Source organism: Propithecus coquereli, unplaced genomic scaffold (assembly GCF_000956105.1).
Source record: "Propithecus coquereli isolate 6110/MARCELLA unplaced genomic scaffold, Pcoq_1.0 Scaffold6, whole genome shotgun sequence".
NCBI classification, from domain to species: Eukaryota; Metazoa; Chordata; class Mammalia; order Primates; family Indriidae; genus Propithecus; species Propithecus coquereli.
In genome coordinates this window covers 10,953,550-10,974,164 of record NW_012151951.1, presented here as the reverse complement: position 1 = coordinate 10,974,164, position 20,615 = coordinate 10,953,550, and the positions used below count along the sequence as shown (strand labels likewise).

The following is a 20,615-nucleotide window of genomic DNA, read 5'->3' as shown; positions in this document are numbered from 1 at the left end:
AGATAATGTGGGAAGAAACCCTTAGACACTTCGGACACACAGGATAGGCTCAGAAAATGGTAGAAGTGGCTAGTGGTCTGCTATCAATATTGCTGCCATTGTGCTCAAACTTGGGATATGGAAAATCCACCCCCCTCCCCCAGATTTCACTTCAGGGATTCAGTCCTGTGTCCTAATGCCCTCAGAGAACAGGATTTGACAGTATAGTCTTGCATAGGCAGATTAAATAACTCTTTACCTTGAAAGGCAGCTGGGCTTCTTCAAATAGATTAATCAGAGGAAGTAAACTCTGAAGTCCAGTTGTAAACAACATGGTTGGTTGTATAAATCAATTAGTAATCACAAGTGATGTATATTTAAGGACGTACAACAGAAATTCAGAAATCTATGGTAACAATGACTTCTAAATTGGCCTGCCTCAATGGTATGGCAGATCTCAAGGGAGAGAAGATCAAGTATATGCTTAAAAAGTTTACAAAGAAATCCTTTAGAAAATAAAAAGAATTGCCTACAAGTTAATGTTGCTGTAGGTAAGATGTGCTTTTTGGTCATATTAACGTTTAATTGACTAGTGTTATATATGAGAAGCTAATGAATTATGACTGTCTTCTTCTCATATTGCTGCAAGATGTACACTCTCATTTAGAGCTCAGGCAGATTTTTCCTTTTCACCATCACAGCTGTGTCTACCCTCCACCCCAAGGGCACTAAGGCATCTCACCACATTGCAAATCAAAATAATTTTAAATTCATGAATCAATCAGATTAGAACACTGAAGATGAATTAGTAATTTCCAGAATTAATTGATAATATTCAATCAATTAGAAACTACCATTGGAAATTAAAAAAATAACCCAACATTTTGTAATACAAAATTATTTATTAGTAAAAAAAAAAAAGACAGAATTTGTTCGTTACACAGAAAAGTAAAACAATTGAAAGTTCCCTATAAAAATTTTAACTGTGAGCATACAAAGTAGGAGTGACACTGTGACCAGGTTTGAGGACTTCATATTTATGCCTAAGTGAGCATCAGAAAATTGCAAATGGTGACATGTAAACGGTGCTTGTGATATTTGTTAATGAGTTGTATATTTCGAAGTGTCATCTAGATGTGGTAGAAAAACAGATATACCCATGCCATGTTCCAAATGAGTGTAATTTCTATTAACTATAGCAGATGTCACAGTTTGTTTCCCTCTTATAGAAATCACTGGCGGCTGCTGTTGAGGGGGCAAGTTCCACACAGTCTGTACTGGGATAGGAAAAGTACTCTGACGCTCGGAGAGCATCCAAGTGCTCTGCCTCGCAGGAGGCGCAGTAGCAGACGGAGGCGGTGGCCGAGGAGAAGCAGTTGTACTGGGTGTGCGAGGGCAAGTGATGGGAGAAGTAGTCTTCTGAGGGGTAGCCACAGTGTCTGGTGTCCAGAGAAGGGGGAGAAGTGTAATTCTCCGGAGCATATGAAGGCTGCTGAGCTGGTGAGTAACTGTAGTCTAAGGAGCCAGAGAGAGTGGAGGAATCTGAAGGTGATCCTGGGGTCTAGAGAAACAAAAACCAAGGAACAAAGAGCTTGATAACTTAGACAGGATCAAAAGAAGTGAACAGTGTGGATTTATTAGCACAGACTAAGAAAATCAGGAGTAAAAACAAAGCAACACCCAACCCAAGTCTGCAGAAGCAATTTTATTTGCTGACTGTATGATTTCATGACACCATATTCTATGTTTACCTATTTCTTTCCCAACAATAAATTGCCTTGCTTCACTGGCTTCCTTTGTTATAACCATACTTTAGAGGATGCTTTGTTCTTAAACCACAAAATCTCATTGTGCTTCAAGTCACCTGCGCAGCAAATCCTGCTGTGCGCCACAATATCAGCTGCAGGTGGCACCTTGGCTATTTCTCCACACGCTCACCACAGAGAACCAGGTGATCATGCAAAGGTAGACTTTGGATCCTTAAGGACCCAGTGTCTGGCTACTCCAAGACAAGTAACAATCCTTCCTGCCACTTAAGTTCTCTGGGGGGAAGGTACCATCTGCTTTCTCTTAAGCAAGTCTACAGTGGTTACCGAGAAAGCCTCACTTGGAGGCTGGAAGGGAACTGGGTCATTGTGGCCCAGTATTTTCCCCATGATGACATGCGTATTCTGCAGAGTTAATTCTCTATCCCCTGTAAAATTTAGTCTGAAGCCTACCCAGGCTTTTGACAATCCCCCCCAAAAATTCTTAAAACAATTTTACATCTTAAGGTTTAAAAAAATGGTGAGTCTCTAAAAGACATCTAAAATAACTAGGATCTACTAATAGAAACCTTACTTCAGTTTAAAGGATAACACATTTTTGGACATTTGAGATCCATCAAGAGCAGACAATCCAAATTCTTTCAAAGATAAGGGCTTCATTTTTACTAACCATCTCAGACCCAGCTGAGTTCTTGTGCCTATAGCAGATCAAAACAACCGGTTCGTAGAGCCAGTTCAGTGACAAAACAAAACAAAAACCCCTCTATCAAAATGAAGTTTGGTATTGTGTACACACAGCCTTAATTCCATTTGCAAGAACTCAAAAATCCAAGGGCCATTATTTAAACCAGTGACTTGCAATTAGCAGGTGTCTTAACTTCACAGTTTAAAAAACATTAAATGAATATTGCCTGGAACCTCTTTTTATTGCCACACACCAACTTACTTGGGAGGGGCCTACTTGGGAAATAAAAATTATGTGTGTATTCTAAGGCTTATGCCCTGCAATGTGTGGCTACCTCCACATGTTGACTTTTAAATGGTTCTCTACTTGTTTTCTCAGATGATTTCCTCCTTACCAGTGTTTGTATGATTTCTCACGAGATGATGCAAACTCACCAACAAAGCGTTACTACCCCGTATTTTGCGACAATCAGGTTATATAAAGAACTGAGATAAATTACCAGGCTCTCATTAAAGCAGAAAGGGGCAGCCTGGAAGCCGTCTGGGAAATAGTGTGGGGCACTTTGCGTGGAATTGAGCTCCGGGTGCGTCTCTGACTGAAGGTAAGAATCAAAGATCTGGTCAAGGCAGCTTGGGTTTTCTTCACAAGAAACACAGCTGGAAAATTCTCGGGGATGAAAATAATTGGGCGTAGAAGAAATCGGTTCAGGCTCAAAATACAGTCCTAGAGGAGAAAGGAAAAAGACATATTTTTGCATAAAAATTGCACTTAGGGATTTGGAGTTCTAGCTTCTGAATAATTACTATACCTAGGGGAAAAGGGGGCTTGAGATGTTCCAGAAAAGTAAATAGGAAGGCAATTTGGATTTTTTAGTTGCCTTAGCTAATTCAAGTCCCAGGGGAATGCGTCCGGTTAATAATGTGGAAATCGGCTATAAATGTGGCTAGGGCAAAAATAAAAGAATGGTGACCCAACCTGTGCCCAAGTGTCACAGTTAAGTAATGGCTCAAGCCTCCACTTTCCTGGACTATAAACACATCGACATCTAGCTCCTAGCAGCAGTTTAAGTAAACCTCCCAGAAGCAGCTGATAGAGTTGTTTGAGGCTTTAAGAAAACTCTTGATGCTATAGGAGATAATTTTTTTGATTTAGGGTGATTGCTTTCCTAAACTTTTCAAACTTACTCAGTAACTTAAATTTTGAGAGAGAGAGAGAGTTTTGAAAAGTGATCTAAATGGCAATGCAAATGATAAACATGGAAACCGGAAACATAGGGTACTAATCAGCACTATTTGTTCTGAATAAGCGAAAATGTTTTCTTAGTGAACATGTAAATATAATAATGTCGTTAAAATAAGTTGTTAAATATACCAAATAAGAATAATTTGGAAAACATTACTCCTTTTCCATTTGAGTGTATTACTAGGCCCAATTCATGATAATTATTCTTTTTTTTTTCTTTTTTTTTGAGACAGAGTCTCACTGTGTTGCCCGGGCTAGAGTGCCGTGGCGTCATCCTCGCTCACAGCAACCTCAAACTCCTGGGCTCAAGTGATCCTCCTGCCTCAGCCTCCCGAGTAGCTGGGACTACAGGCATGCATCACCATGCCTGGCTAATTTTTTCTATATATTTTTAGTTGTCCAATTGATTTCTTTCTATTTTTAGTAGAGACAGGGTCTCGCTCTTGCTCAGGCTGGTTTTGAACTCCTGAGCTCAAACAATCCGCCCGCCTCAGCCTCCCAGAGAGCTAGGATTACAGGCGTGAGCCACCGCGCGCGGCCGTGATAATTATTCTTAAATGCTCAAAGAAGAGAGGTTTAGAGTGTGCCCATCGAAAGTATTAATACTACAGGACACTGGATTTTTTTTTTTGAAGTCTCAAGTTCCTTTAAGGTTAAGCTAAAGTGACACATTCGGTGGAGAGCTACCACAAGCAGAGGTTTCCTTATGTACAGCCTCCTTAAACTCTTAGCTGTTGAGTAGCATAGGTAGGAGTGTTTACGTAATAGAGTTATTCGTATTGGACTGAGAAAACTTACACTTGTTTGAACTACTCTCTGGGAAGAGAAAGGGAAGGGGAGGGAAGCCCCTGTCGGCTGGAAGCTAAAGGAACAGAGCAAAGGCATTTTTCTAGTGCCTCAGCATGTTCTTGTATTCCATCGAATAGTACACTAAAAAAAGATAAGGTTCTGTGAACAATACTGATTTTTTAGTTAAGTTTAGTTACTTGGAGATGGGGACCCAGAATAAATGTGAAGAACAAATTCTTGGGACAAAATAAACAACAGAGAATAGAGAGTTCAGAAATGAGGACAAAAATTTGCACTTGTTTCCTTGCTGGGCTTGCATCTGGAGTGACTATGCCTTTTTCACCTTCTGATTGGTTGGATTCCAATTAAATGGTGGTGCCTATCTTAACCCCTGAATCAAGCACTGGAAGTCTCTCGAGATGGACTTTTGAAAGAGTTTTCGAGGGAATTGTAATGCTGGCTGTACTGACCTGCAGAAGATGGTGCAACTGGGTCTGAAAGGTGGAAACTGCTGCCCCCGGACAGCTGTCAAATCAAGAATATCACCATGAAGCAACGTGAAATGAAAGATCTGTAAAGGGAAAGCTAAGAGATTCTGACGGGAACTGTGTGTCTTTCTGCTATAAGGTAAGCCAGATTCCCTCTTCTCAAAAAATTGCCTTCATTAAATACAACCAATGTTGCATTTTATTTAGATTCAATTTTTATGTTTGCTTGCTTGGGAATTTTTTTTCCCTAATATCAGATTCTCCCACTTAAATTTTAAAGGTTATTAACTTTGATAAAAATTAATGTAAATAATTTTTATGTTACAGATATGTAACACTTTGAGAAAACTCACTGAAGAGCCTTTCTATTAAACTATTTAATTTAAAATTATTAAGGACTAACGTTTTATTTAATCCCAACTATCACTTAGTCAATTATTTTCTCAAAATTTTCATATACCATCTGGCTACTAAGCCTTAGAAATTTATTTACCCCAAAGAACACAATTCCTAACTTTGTTAATCCTGAGCAGCTAAAAATATTCACATCTTCTTACTATATATGAAATAATAAAATAGAAAATATTTTCTTAAAGCCGTAGTTGGTAATTAATGGTCAAGAAATATTTCAATTCTTTGTACGTTTTTTACTATTTTCTATAAAAGTTGCTTTTCTCACTACTGTCTTTAAATACTTAACAGTTTATGAGACTGCTCCTTTTAACTGTTTAAAGTAAAGCAACCTGCATTTTCCAGTAGAACTGATAATTATACTAAGTGAATAATTTAGAATTTTTTCTTAAACTTTAATTTCAGGTGGTGGCTTTAAAGTTTAAAGGGACCAGCGTTGCTCTGTGATTCTGTGCTGGGAAGCCGAGCTCACCACACCTCTCTTGGGTTTCAGGGGATACTCACTCCCGCACACTGAGCCACTGGGAGAGCTGTACAACCAGCCACTGCTGAAACAGGAGGCGGTGTAAATTTTGAAAATGATCCATGCTGTAATGTCATGAACCAGGAAGCTGGAATCCTTCACCAGCTCTTTATGCAAATATTTGGCTGCAGCTTGTGCTCAAGGACTTGGAAGGAGTGGGTTTTAAAAAATCTGCCTCATTGTAGAGTTCTCATTAACCCCATTCCTCCCCTGACTGGCCTGTTTTTCTGCCTCCCATGTTATCTCCCCGAGGTATGTTTACAATATCCTACTTGATATTATCTTTCTAGTCACGGGTTCACTTTCTACTTTGCTCCAAAAATACAAAGGAAGGCACCTCTCTCTTAGATTGCCAACAGCACAAAAATTCACCATCTACAATTTATAAAAACACATCAAGGTTATTTAAAAAAAAATTAATGGTTTAAAAAAAGGTAAATTATATCTTTTGATAAGTACTAACTCAAGTTTCCCTTTACCCTAAAGCCAAAACAAATGTGTATGTGTGTGTGTGTGTGTGTGTGTGTGTGTGTGTATTTCTGTGTGCTTGCAAATTGATCTGGCTGAAATAAGTTTTTTTAAACCAAATTTTCCAATCTGGCATGTACACAGTTTCTTCTGGCACTGCTTGAAACCTGGATATTTGTCTCAGTCTATAACTTCCACTCATGATTGCCTTCTTCAAATTTCAAATTGTGGATACTACCCTGACTTTATAACAAATTAAGAATTTCTTCCTGCTTTGTAATATTTGATACAATTAACTGTATCTTTGGCTTGAAGTTTCCCAGAGGCATCTTTCAACCACTGAACAAACTGCAGATCATCTCTTTTAAATGAGAAAGGTCTATACTAAGGAGCAGGCATAAATTATCCCTTGGTATTTGCCACCCTTGCCTACTGAGTATATTGTCACAGCTTTCCTAGAATCCCAGATCCTTCTGATGGCTTCTAGTGAGGGACTTTATATCTTGCTCCTAGAATTAAATTATATGGGTGTTGCTCCTATGTGCCTGAAAGGGCATAGGCCGATACAATCTTCCAGGAAGCACAGCAGTGCAGGCTTTACTCTGCCTGTACCTATAAGGCTTTACTCTGCCTATACCTATAAGGCATTGGTTCAGAAGTCTTGCTTTATTTCTTAGGAGGGAATTCAGAAAAATGTAGATAAGTCAAACTGCTCTAGGGAACAGAAACTAGTTAGATACACAAGTGAAATCCTTTACCCTTGCTTTAGCTGATATAGTTAGCTAACAAGGGAACAGTGGCCAGACCAATCTGTAAGGGCCCAACAGCAATAGAATCGCCATGCCCAAATGCAACTTCTCCAGGTGCAGTTGAAGCAGAAGTCCACCAAGGACCAAAGCTCCTTAATGAAAGATTATGATTTGGTATGAACATCTTAAAGATTTTTTTTTTCTCCAGAAGCGTTTTCTAGTTCCCTTGTACGTGGTTTTATTAATTATATAACAATCTCCCAGCTGAAGGGGTTGAAGTACCAGATTCCTGTTTAGTATGGTCGGATCTGTACAAAGATGAATTTTGGGAGCCAATAGGGGGCAAGGGCTTTTATAGTTAGAATAAGAAGACCCTGGTCCTACTTTTAGCTTTACCATTAGCAACTACAAGACTTTGAATTTTAGCTTTAATAGAGGTATACAGATTCCTGATCTACTTATCTTTGCTGGTAATGAGAACTAAGTGAAATAACAAGTGTACAAAAGTGCTTTAAAAGAAGAACCACTGTAAAGCCTTCTACAAATGTAAGAAAGTTTTACTGTGTTACCTGCAATTCTGCACATGGAGTTACTAACTTCTCCCGCTGTATATGCCAAATCACAGCAAGCTCACACCTAACTCTAAACTCTGAGCAAAGGGTGAGGGTGTGAATGAATATTACTAAATAGCTGGCTCTTGCTCCTTGGTTGGAATTTTATTTTAATTGCTTTTCCCAAATAATAAATAATGAAGGTTGACATTTATTGAGCGTGCACTATGTGGAAAGCATTCTTCTAAGAGCTTTATATGCAATAGCTCAATTAACCCTCACAAAATCCTATTCTCCCCAATTTAAAGATGAGGAAATGGGCAAGAGAGATGGAATAATTTGCTTGAGGATACACACCATGGAGCAGCTGAGATGTGAACCCAGCCCATCTGGTTCTGGAACTTGTGTTCACCACCCCTACATCTTTTGCCTCCTCCCATCTCGTGAAGTTGTACAAGTCACACAAACAGCACCAGGCACAGAAACTGTTGTAGGGGAGATGTGGGGAGAAGGACCTATCCTAACATAGGACCTATCCTAACAAGCCCCAGCGGTCAGATCCTACATTCATACCCAAACCAATCCCCAAGCAACTGTACCATCAAGAGCTTTCAGGGATAAGCTGCCCTCTCATGGGGGACAACCCTACCTGGTTTATTTGGTTCTTCTGCTACTGCCACCTCCTGAGTGCCCTTGGCAGTCTCATCTGCTTTAGGAAGGTGTATAAAGTATCAGGGAACCCTTATGCCTGCCCAGTTCGATTCTGTAAATACCTGGAACTACTTAAAGCTTTGTTACATCTTAAGAAAGTGGTTCTATATTCCAAGCTGTCTCTTCTGCAGAGACATGGCCTTTTTCTGCTGCGGAATTTCAGTGACTGGTGACTTACAGATAAGTGATCTCAGAGGCTGAGTTCCAGAAGAATGAGGAGGTGAATTTCTGGGGGAGATTTTCTACGGGTGTGTGAGGATTGCACATACACTGTCTTCGTAACACAATAACCACCCACTTACCTGCTGGCTACTCCTCTCCCTGCAGAGGACCAACAAACCTTTTATACTTAACTTTGATCATGGGGGATGGGCTCCCCCAAATCCTGAGCCCCACAGCGTGCCTTAGCTGTCCTCTGTGGTTTCCCCTGGTGCACTGAGATGAAACTGGGCACAGAAGTTATAAGAACAGCCGAGGAAGGCCAGGTTTGGGGATGGTGAGTGGGTGGGCCCTCGGGTGGCCTCTACACTTCCACAGACACAGGACTGATGAGGCCTGACCGGGGCTGGGGAGGGGCTGAAGGGTATGCTTACGGTTCCCCCCGAGGCTGCCTGGTGTGCCCTTCTTTGCTGCAACAGCTCCTTCACTGTGATCTTCACGCGGACACCTTGATATACCTTTGGTTTTTCTGGGGAAAGGCAACTGAGTCAGTGGTCAAATCCAAGGTTTGGGTGTCAGGCGATGGACTCAGGGGCCCCTTTATAGGCTATGTCACCTGAAGCCAAGTTTCTAGGTTGGACAACTCAAATAGAATGCTTAAAGACAGTAAAAATCCCAATTTCTCAAACGCGAAAGGATGAAGAGAGGCTGACCAAGTTTCAGGACCCCAGTGGGAACAGAACCTATGGAAATATGTGGCACCATCCACTCCTGGCTGGGCCCGGGTCCTACGCCAATAGCACACAGGTGTTTTGCTCAGGAATGTGGAGGTCAGTGCAGGGGAACTCACCACCTTGGCTAACCAAGTTGAGGGAACCTGGGGTTCTGGGCCCAGCCTGCTGGTCTGGGAGAGGGTATTTTGGACCTGGGGAGCCACCAGGGGCTGGAGCAGGGGAGCTCTCTCCAATCTAGAGCAGATGACCTAGCCCACCCCACCGCGATGTTCCCGCTGGTGTGGAAGTGCGAGTCCCTTCCTTGTCCACCACTCCAGGCGTGGCTTCTGTGGAGGCTCCGACCTCTACATGTCCTTGGTCTGGAAGCCAGCCTGGGGCAAACGGCGGGGTTTGGCCAGCTCTGTCCTGGGCCAGTGAGGGACCTGTCAGACTGACCTTAGCAAAGGGGCCAGGCCCGAGAAACTCCCTCCCTCTGTCTTTCCTTCTGCCATCTCTCCCTCGCCCCTTTTCTCCGCCTTTCCCGCGCTCCATCTTTCCCTCCTCCCTCCCTTGCCCCCGCTCCTGCTCTCCCCTTCTTCCCCTCTCTCCCCTCCTCCTTCCTTTCTGGTGCAGGCGTTTCTCGGCGGCGCAGCGCGAGCTCCGGGGAAAGCGGTCCCGGGCTCCCGACTACCGCGCGCTCCGCTGGGACGCGGCCCTTGGGAAGGGGCCGCCCCGGGCTGGCGGGGCCGGGCCGCACTGCCCCGGCTAGTGGGGGGCCCCCGGCGCGCGCCGGAGGGGTCCGCGGGAGGGATCCCTGCGCGCCGGGAGCGGGGGTAGCTTCGGCCCCGGGCCCCGAAGAGCCGCAGTGAGTAGGTCGGACCGGCAGTTAGGCCGAGCCGGGCCCAGTGAGCTTTCGAGGTGGGGGTGGCATCGGAGCCCAGTACGGCTCCGGCCCTGACCTCGACCCTGGAGAGAGCGCCCGGGAATCGCGCGGGGAGGAGCCGGGCGCGGAGGCTGGGGGCGGCCGCGCGTTCGTCTTGGGCGCCTGTGACAGCGCCAGCGCCTCGCCTGGTCACTGCGGGGACCGCAGCTGGACAGCAGGGACCCCCCAAGGCTAGCTCCTGGGATAGGGTCTCCCCTGGAAGGGGGGGTGCGCTATCTCTCGCCTAGACCAGGGGAATCCCATGTCCCGCCCGCAGGCGCACACGCCCCGCGCCCTCTCCGCGCTCCAGTCGTCCCCCAAGCCCCCACTTCGGGGCTCCGCGGGTAGCGGGCGCGCCTCGGGGGTCCATACACGGACCGCCACTGCCCAGCTCTGTGGGGCCGGCGCTCTCTGCTGGCGTCCCGAGCTCACGGTGAGCCTCTAGCTCCCCCCGCCGCCGCTTCTGGTCGCGCAGGGTCCGCGCCGAGAAGTGCAGGGACACAAAGGGAAAAGTGGGAGGGCGGGCGGGGGCCTGGGGTACGCGGACGTCCGGAGCGGCCGACTCGGCCACTGGACCTCTGCCCTCGGGAGCAGGTGCCGAGTAGGAGCGGCCACGGCGTGGCCTGCGCCCTCTCCGGGTCCCCGGCCCTTACTCGCATGCCCTGACTTTGTGCCTCTGTGTTCTATGCAGGAAAAGCTGTGGAAATACACCCGGATTGAAATGCCCCTGGCTCCCGGGACCCGACCCCTGGAGAAGCAGCTGAGTTACCCGACATCGTGGTCAGCAGGAGCTGGGTCGGTGGCTGGATGCTGCAGCTGCAGGGACTCGGCGCCTGGGAGGGCTCCTGTGCCAGGAGAGAAGCAGAGATGCAACATTTTTAAAGTTTCACAAAGCATCCGGCTGCACCCAGGTCCCTGGAGCAGGAGACAAACAGAATTAATGTTTTATACCTTCGGGTATAGGTTTGAGTTTTTTCCCCCTCATGCCAAGTATTTAAAACCTCTAGAAACCCATGATTTGACAATCAATGATTGCGCGATACTTTCAATTTGAATATTCAAAGGCTTAACAAAATGGACTATCTTCTGCAGAAATCCTGCACACAAGCACCCCACAGAGAGTCCAGAGAAACAGGGAGTGAGACCCCTGTGGGTGCTGGCCCCTGCTTTTACTGTATTTTGAGCATTTTGTCCTCCTTCCCACAGACAGAGCAGGTGTCCTCAAAGATGCTCTGTGTTTCAGCCTCAAGGGCAGCTCGGGAGCCATGAGGGATGTAGGCTGCCCCCCCAGGACCCCCTGAGCCAGGCTAGCTGGCCACACTGATTCCCACATTCCCAATCTCCATTTTAAGGGGAAATCTCAGGTTTTGGGGAGTGAACATGGCAGCCGGTGGGTGTGGCACAACAAGCAGTGACTCTGGGCCCAGACTGCAGGTCAGAGGCCCAGTAGAGGCCTTAGCTCTGTGCCTGTCTCCTTCTGGCCCTGCCTGGCCCATAGCAGGTTTCCCTTCCCTTTTCATCCCACTCTCGTCCTGGGCCCCACACACAGGGGTTTCGCACAGAACTCCTGCCGGTGGAGACCCTTTGCTCCTCCCCATGGAGCTGGGATACCCACGGGCTTTGCCCTCTGGAGATTTTCTGACACTGTTTCATCACTGCACTGAGAAGTTCCCTTTTCTTCTCTTTTCTCCCTCTAGCGTTACCCTGCCTTTTTGCTGTAGGAGCACATGTTAGGAAACATTGACAAGGTGGCTCCTGCTCATTTTAGCTGAAAGGATGTGGATTTGGGTTCAAATCTTCTCACTTTGGGGTGAGAGGTAGAAGGGATTTGAGGTCAGGCAGCCCCGTTGGTCCAGGCCTGAGCCCCTCACCAGTGCCTTGGGACTGTGCTGGGTCATCTTCTCCAAGAGCTTGCTCTGCCCCTTCTGTGTGGAGGATGGAGGAGACAGGAGCGGTCAAGAAAGAGAGACAGTGCTAGGCCAAATCCTCTTGTAGCCCCTGCACCAGAAGACAGAGGGCAGGGTGGGGCTCCCTTTGCAAATAACCAAGATATTCCCAGGATACGAGACAAGGTGATGGTTATGGCCCTCTGCTCTTTGTTCCCTGAGTTCTCTGAAATGCAAAAAGTGCAGTTAGGCCTCAGGGGCCTCCAGAAAAAGATCTTAATGCCCTCAGATGTGTCGGATGCAGGGTGGGACATACAGAGCCCAGAGAGAAAGGGCATCTCTGAGAATGACAAAACTGATGGGTAGGAATTGCTTGGCAGCTGAAGCCGCATCTCTGCAGGAGAGGATCAGGGATGAGGACACCTGAGGTGACCTGGCAGTGGAAGGAAGGATGGGGTGTGTTTGTCCCTATCCCAGCTGGAATCTATCAGCTGCTAGAGCCTGTTTCTCCAAAGGCCCCTGATCCTGGGGTTTCCCTGATGGAAGACAGGTCTAAGGATCAGGGCTGAGGAGGAGAAGGACTGTGGGAGTTGAGAAAGCTTCTGTTCCCCACCTTGTGTCCCCTTCTCTGCTGTACCTGGGCACAGCCACTTGTGCAGGAACAGTGAACAAAGCAGCTTGCAGTCAGGGATGTCCTCTTGTCCTCATAGCTTCTAACATTACTTCTTTTCTCTTCTGCCCTCCTCCTTTTTGTTTTATTCTTATTTTTTGGTTTGCTTTTTAAAACCTTCCTCTTTGTCCTTTGGGCCTTTTTGTGTATTTTTTTTTTCATGTTTCATTTTCTCTGTCTCTCTTCCTATCACTGCTTTCATCCCTTTCTTGTCTGCGTTGCTGTTTTTCTCCCTGGTTCCCTGAGTGTCTCCATTTTCCCCTCTTCTGGGGTGCTGTCTCATTCTTTCTTCTCCTTCCTGACCTCTCCTTTCACATGGGGATGGCAGGAGGCCATTCAGTTTCCTTGGCAGCATCACTGAAGTTGATGCTGATGGTTGGCTACCCTGTGGAGAAGGCGGGCAAGGTGGGTGAGAGGGGAGCTCCCCCTTGGAAGTCTTGAGCTCTGTAAGGAACAGCAACGATCTATTTGTCCCTTTCTCCAGCAGCCTGTGCCTGAATTATGGCAGCAGTCTGGGGGCTTCTGTGTTGGCCCTTGTTGCTGGGATGGATACCCTAGTACTGTTGCTGGCTAGCAACTTCAGAACACTAAATTTCCCCAGGCCTGAGCCCTGTTTTGAGAGAGAAGCCCTGGTTTTTAGCCCAACATTAAGGAGTTTTGTTTCCTGTTGTTTTTATAATGACAAACCCCCAGCACAGGTATTTAAGAGCCAAGTGCCATGCTTGTAGAGGTAAGGGAGAATCCTTTCTAAACGGGTCCCGTGACTCTCCTTACAGATTTGCATGTTGCCAGGAGCAACCATGTCTACCCTGAGACCCCATAAAATTGGGTATTCCAAAAGAATAAAAGAATATTTAAATTGTCCTTTATTATTTATTGGATGTCAGGTGCTGTATTGTATAGCATCCCCATTTCACAGATGAGGAAACAGGCCCAGAGGATAAGCAGCGTGCCAGAATTACTGAGCACATGAATGGCAGAATTGGGATTCAAACTTTGAAGTCTAACTCCAAAGCCCCTGCTCTTAACTATCAATGTTGTCTTCCTAATCTTTTATAATGGAAGCTTTCAAACTTTTTGGACTTCAACCTACAATAAGAAATTCATTTTACGTGTTCTTGTATATAAGTAAAAATATATTTATAAAATAAACATTACGCAACAATGTACACTTGTGTATGTTAGGCACTCTGATATTTTCTGTTCTATTCCATCTTTTCAATTTGATTCTGTTTGTGCAAAATAGATGTTGGTTGGGAACCACTAAGTTGATTTAATGACCCACTAATGAGTAGTGAGTAGCATTGGAAAAATACTGTCCGTAAGACATGCAAACACTTTTCAGTGTTGTGCGAGCAGAAGTATTTGGGGGTGATGTTTTACCATTAGTACGTGTGAAGAGACTAAGAGTATCCTGTAAAGACTGGAATCACTAGAGCCCTGAAGAAGAGAGAGGCTGGCTAGAAGTGAGGGTGAGCTGTTAATTATGCTGATTACAATGCATGCTTCTCAGACTGGGAACTCCTCCCTCTTCTTGGGGGCATTGCCACCTCTCGGCTGTCTGCCCCGAAGTCCTGATAATCTCATTGGGGTTTTAATAAAAGACTGAAACAAACGTGGGGTTTCAACAGGCTCAATTGCTTGAAAATATAACACAGGAACTTGACATTTGGGTGTGGGAAGGGATCTTTGAAATGCTGAGAGGGACTTAGGGTCTTTTTCCAACATCTCTGCTGGTGGTTGTCCAGCCTCTGGCTCCATTGCTTGGCTGAGACCCTGGCCCATAGTAGAATCTGTGTAGAGGAAATGGAGCTCACTATTTGTAAGGCAGCCTGTTCCACTCTTGGATGGCTTTAAATATAATTGTCAATGATTGAGCCATAATCCAATTAGGTATTAATTGGACACCAACTGTGTACCAGGCTCGGTATCAAGCACCAGGAATACAAAGATACATAAACCTTGGTTTCTGCTATCAACTGCTCTGTTCTCCCACTTCTATACTGCTGTTTTTCTATTATGGGTTTTTTTAGTTCATTCATTGGTTTATTCATTTCTCTATTCATTCAATAAATCATATACTGGTTATCTACTCTGACCAGGTCCAGTGCTAAGCCTGGAGGAGGTATTATGCCCACCCCACCTTCACCCCAAGCCTTCTCTCTGTGAGCCTCACCATCCAGCTTCTCTAGTTTCTTCTCACAGCACAGTTTTTCAGAGCTCTGGTTTCCCCTGCCACTGAGCCAGAAAACTTTTAGTTTGTCATTGGCCTTCTTAAAGTCAGTTGATATCCAGAATGATAGGAATAGAGTAGATTTCTTTCTGAAGTTTTAAACTGAATATTTTAACTGAAAACTTTTGGCAGCATTTTATATGCACATGACACTGCAGAGTATTATATTTTCTCACCTAAATAGGAGATTTTATTAAACTTAGACACATGCACATTAAAAGACTTTCAGTATAAGGAAGAAGGGTAGATTATTCCCTCCAAATTTGACTACAGCTCTAAATTCTCTTTATTAATGCAAAGTTCTTTTGTCGCCTTGACTTTACAACACTGTTACCAAACCTTGTGGGAAATATCAAGTTCCAAAAACTTGAATACATGGAGGAAACAAGTACTTTTTGGGCCCTAGAGTGAACATTTGGTCCATATGAGATGACCAGGAAGACTATTATAGGAAGGTTATCTAATGAATTGTGTTAAGTCGACCTCTTCCCATAAGACATGTTCAAAGTTTTAACATTTCCTTAAGAGGTTTCCATGGGAAGCAAGCATTTGATAATTCATCATTTAAATAAGAAAAGCACCATCATTCACTGCTTGCAAAGTTTTTCCCTTTTATTATTTAAAATATTTTTATTATGCAATATTAAGACATACAAAAACATATGAAGAAAACTGGGATGAAAACCTGTGAGTATATCACCAAGGTTAAGAAATAATACAGTTGAGTGATATTGCATTTATGACTAAATTAATTTATTAAGAATTAAAACATTTGGATTATTCCACTCTAGATATTTGGTTAGGGAGAAGTTTAATAGGGACATCTATCAATTTTCCTAATGCAAAAGAGCTAATTTCTAGATAGTATTTATTTAGTCCCCATTGTTTTCCTCTTGGAACTCGTAACATTTTTTATTGTTCTTTTTTCTTATAATGTACTGACGATGACATTGCATATTGCAAACCCAGATGTCTAATTTATCAGAGGTTCTGATTAGAGGATACTTCTGTATCAAATGTCAAATGTAACAGGGTATCATCATTGGCAAATAGCTATAGAAGGCTTATTATTTATTTGGCTTGATCTTTAGGGACTCTAGTTCCTTATTTATTTATCATACTTGTTTTAATCACACTGGAGATAATATCAAACACTGAATAACTTTTATTTGTAAGACTTCTTAGCAATATATTATAGTCCACGTAGATACTAAATGAAGATACCAACATTTTTCTATGGGTCAGTAATTTTATTTTTTAAAGACATTAAATAATACCAAACCATCCTACATGTATTACCACTAAAGCCCAACATCCATCTATCTGAATATGCAGACATAATGGCTAATGTTAAATACTAAACATGGTGAGAATTTTCTGAAATACTGATTTAGAGAGCTGTCATCCCCAGAATCAGGGACTAAGTAGTTATTCATCTTTATGGTATAGTTTTAGTTCAGTCTAACAAAGATTTACTGAACACTTACGACGTGCTGGGCCCTGAGCCAGGTGCTGGGGACAGAGAGGCGAGACATTCATGAATCCTCCCCTTGAGTCTCTGTAGTTAGAACATCACTCTTGCTCTAGAGTGTATGATTTTGCACTTAACCTCTCTAGAGTCAATGGTTATTGAATGTGGTGTGTAAGATGAACAGTGTAATATTGTTTTGAATAGAGAGGGTACTTTAGACAGAACCGAATGATAGAACCTAAAGTGAAGAGTATAGTTTTGGTGTGTGGTTGGTAGAATAACTGTAATGTAATCTAACTTAAACCTACGACATCAATTGCTGTTTTGGTACTTTGATGTTTTATTCCTTATGTCTGTATTATGTAGATTTACATTTTGAAAAATGGATCACAAAGATACTGTACCACTTATATATGTATATGTGTGTATATGTACGTATACAAGTATGTATATGAATATATATTTTGCTATCGGGGTTAGTAATCCTTTTCCCTTTGTGGAATTTCTTTAGAGTACTTCAGTCTTTTTTTCCTACCACAATAGTACCATCATATTATGTTATTAACTGAGCTACAGCAAGTGGTAATGATCATTTAAAAGCATTTATTAAATAAATGAGGTAAAGATGTGATTTTCTTCTCTCATTCTTTGGGATTTATATAACATTGTAAGAGAAACAAACACTTTTCAAGTACGTTCTATGGCTGTTTACAGTGATTCACGGGACAATTGTCTATAGTGCAGCTTTTGCATGGGCAAATTTTGCTTTGAACTTCTTTTTGACATTATCATGTAGTCATCTTTCTTTAGTAGCTTGAACTTGACATCACCGTCTCTGCTTACTTTAAATCTTAAATATATCCTGCGTCCTGGCAGGACCTGAAAGAGCTGGAGTTTTGAACCCAAGTTCTTTAATTTTCTCTGGCTTTCTCAGAAAAGTTGTAAGTCAGGGGATAGTAAGCTGAAGGAAGGAGAGGGAGAGAAGAATGTGCATTCTTTTGGTGTGTCAGTGTAGTGCATTCTTGTGAAAAGGTGTGGTTAGTCCCTACGTGTGGTAGAAAATAGGGACTACTCGAAGGGGAAATAGGATAGGGAAATAGAATTAATTTCCCTGCCATAATTTTGTAGCTTGATTTAACCTTTTAATGAAGTATTCCCAGACAATATAATAAAGTCAAATTAAAATATATGTGATATAGAAACACATTGTCAAGCTAAATAGAATTCTTAAAAATCATTTACCACCTGAAATTATTAGCACCTCTCCTACTTCCCCAACCTCTTCTAGACTAGATAACAGAAATAGATACTATGTGCAGTATGAGCCTGTGGATGTCTCTTTTTTAAATAATCAATGTAGTCAAACACTATGAATGGGATTGGATGCTTTAAGAAGAATGCAGACACCATTGCACTCACTGTATTTCCCTCTGTTCCACGGTCTGGTTGCTGAGTTCTCCTTATCTGAGGGCCAAGACATCTTCAGGTAGTTAAGAGATAAATGAACATAATATGTGAGTAGGTAATATCATAGCCACAGAAGAGATATGAGCATGCCTAATATTCGGTGTTATATTCAAACAAAAGCTAAAGTTATGTGGGTACATAGTTAAGATTTACACAACCATTATTGCGCTGTCGCTACTTAGTAACAAATGGTTAGCATTTGGAGAAGACTATAATCATTACCAATTATTACCAAGTTTATGCCATTTTATGGCAAAATGACTCTGAGACCCTTGCAAAGACCTCTAAATCTATCAAGGGGACCAAATCTCTTCTTTCTGATGCAGGGGCCTGCTGTCCAGGTGTGAGTATTACAGACGGCTCTGCCAATGATACCGAGACCCAGGACTGAGGTCCCAAGTCACACTGGATTTAAGAAAGAACATCTCCGCTCTTCTGCAGCGGACATTGCCACCTTTCACGGAAGAGTGAATGCTAAGCAAAGTAAAGATCAGGCTGCCCAGCCAGGGAGCAGGGCAGGGTGCCCGGGCAGTGCCCCCAGCCACTGAGGGCCACACACGCTCACTCTTGATCTACTCCCCCAGGGAAGCTGAGTGGTGAGGTAAAGGAGGGCTCACCACCAAGCATTCTTGCTGGCACTCTACTAATTAGGAGTGTGTTTGCATAACCAAAGATACCCTTGAAGGTCTAGAGATGAAGGAATATCAATTATTCACTTCTAAGTGTGAATTAGTACCTTCATTTGAATTTCTGGACTTCTACCCAGCTGAGGTAGAGTATAGGAAGTGTGACAGATGACGTGATGGAGACTGTATCGAGGGGCTTTGGGCAACCAGGTGGACAATGAGAACCTCGGCCTCCAGCAGATGGAGGAAAAAGGCATTGGGTTAGGAGGGACCAGAAACATGTGAGAAGGGAGTAAAAGGAAGGTGGTAGGAAGCTAGGAGCAAGGGTGTAAGTATAAGCTGTGGGCCTTCACGCAAGCACGTGTAAAGTCTAAGTGTGTGCAAGGCATTTATGATGGGTTTGGCCTATAGATAGGCACATGGATTGGTGGGAATTATGCTAATTGGCAAGGGAACCCGCATCAATCAAACTTACATGAGACAGATTAATGGTTCAGATGTCAGTTTCTTACACGTAGTAAGAGCTGTACATTTCTGACCAATAAGCCACCAACAAGGCCTTTATTCAAATAGTCAGGAGATGCTATGTGTGATGCCACTGGCTCACACCTGGCAATATGTCCCTCTCCAAAGCCCTTTTGTTTCTTGGTGTTCTGTGGTTTGTTATTTCTTCCCAACAGCTTAGTTCTACTTTCTGTATTTTCTTTAAAATGCATGAATTCTTATTTGATTACAGAACGCCCATTTTACTCATTCGCTTTAGTAACCATAGGTTTAGTCCATCAGAGAGATAATGTCTTGTTTAATTGAGGCTATCATAGATCAATTTTTGGCCTCTGTTGTTGTGGACTAATTTGGGGACATCCTGGGCTTCAGGGCAGAGTCAAAACTATGTATTTATGAAGTCATAGTCTCCTGATCTCATCCTATTTTATGGACAATAAATTATTTATAGATGGTGCCATTTTTTTTACTGGGCTTTTGCCAGTCATTGTAATGAGAGAAATGTATATAACATTTCATTCTTTAAAGTCACGTGGTATAAAATACGTTTTGTTTTATGTGCCCACACCTGTATTATATCCTATCCATTCTCTTTTACTAAAGAATACACATAGTTCACAACTAAGAAAAATTGGACAGGAAAATCAGTATGGTTTATTATCTGCATAACTTTTTAATGTAATTTAAGGAAAAAAATCAGTGCCAAAAATGGTACTTTAAATATAGCAGACGATTCAAAATGTAATGGGTTACTAAAGTTCCAAAAAGACCACATTGTAAGGCTGTCTCATTAGAATATGGTCCATGATATATTTAATTAACATTGTGTTTTATTTCAGTGGGGTTATGGTGGGGAGGATCACAAATAAATGCCATGATCCATTAACAAAAGGTGGCATTATGGCTTATCCTGAAAATCCAGTTCTGAATGAGCTGACACACCTAAAACAATCTGTGGAATACAGAACACAACCTAAAGAAAGGCACAGAAGTCCTTTGGTGCACCCCATCAGTAAGCTCTGCGGCATTCATATGACCCCCAGGCAAAGCTCCCGTCTTCTTTCGTCCAAGGTGAAGGGTCATGAAGGGAAGAGGTGTCTGCCTCCTTATCTGGGGAGAGCGGCACCACCCTGGGTGGTAGGTCGTTTGATACCGTCATGAAAGGGGTGAAGGGGTAAGGAGGCGGAGTGGGGTACCCCGGAGTGTGGTGCAGATCCTCCACTGCATGCAGTGAGTAGGACTGAGCCCCTGCAAGGGAGGCCCCCCAGCTCGAGCCCCTGTGTTGGGTGGTGCTCCCAGACTCAAGCTGGGAGAGGCAACTCGTGCTGGGTGGCAAGGTCTGCAGGGCGTCGGCAGGCATGGGGTCTGGCTGGCTGAGGCTGTCGGGCACCGTCTGCTCCCATGAGTCCCTCTGAGGAGAAAGGAAAGATTACTGGGGTTATTCATTAAGTGACACTCTGATGATATGTGGGGTTGTGCTGGATTGTGGCTTCCAGAGCATCCTTTGTGCCCTCCCTCTACTGTCTGAACTCTAGCTATCAGGCACCAGCAGTGAAAAATTTTAGTTCCTTCCTACTCTACGATTAGATTTCTTATATTTAT

The 20,615-nt window shown here is 43.6% G+C and overlaps 2 protein-coding genes and 1 long non-coding RNA gene across 3 annotated transcripts in view; 1 reads left to right on the top strand and 2 right to left on the bottom strand.

Moving 5' to 3' along the window:
• Positions 1-865: 865 nt before the first annotated feature.
• On the bottom strand, positions 866-11,157 carry COLCA2 (colorectal cancer associated 2). Its single transcript, XM_012659171.1, is given in 8 exon segments — positions 866-1,540; positions 2,930-3,153; positions 4,932-4,986; positions 8,956-9,050; positions 10,320-10,324; positions 10,480-10,654; positions 10,657-10,839; positions 10,926-11,157. Coding segments are annotated over 8 exon segments (1,116 nt in total). The 5' UTR covers positions 10,933-11,157; the 3' UTR covers positions 866-1,168.
• LOC105822227 lies at positions 9,575-11,171 on the top strand. The gene is made up of 2 exons (XR_001138095.1): positions 9,575-9,638; positions 10,848-11,171. It is a non-coding gene; the product is annotated as an uncharacterized LOC105822227 (long non-coding RNA).
• An 8,501-nt stretch (positions 11,172-19,672) lies between these two features.
• LOC105822190 (chromosome unknown open reading frame, human C11orf53) overlaps positions 19,673-20,615 on the bottom strand; it is a 28,145-nt gene continuing 27,202 nt past the window's right edge. The window contains exon 5 of the mRNA XM_012659134.1: positions 19,673-20,424. Within this exon, the coding sequence (XP_012514588.1) occupies positions 20,023-20,424 (402 nt within the window). The 3' untranslated portion in view covers positions 19,673-20,022. The remainder of the gene's footprint in view (positions 20,425-20,615) is intronic.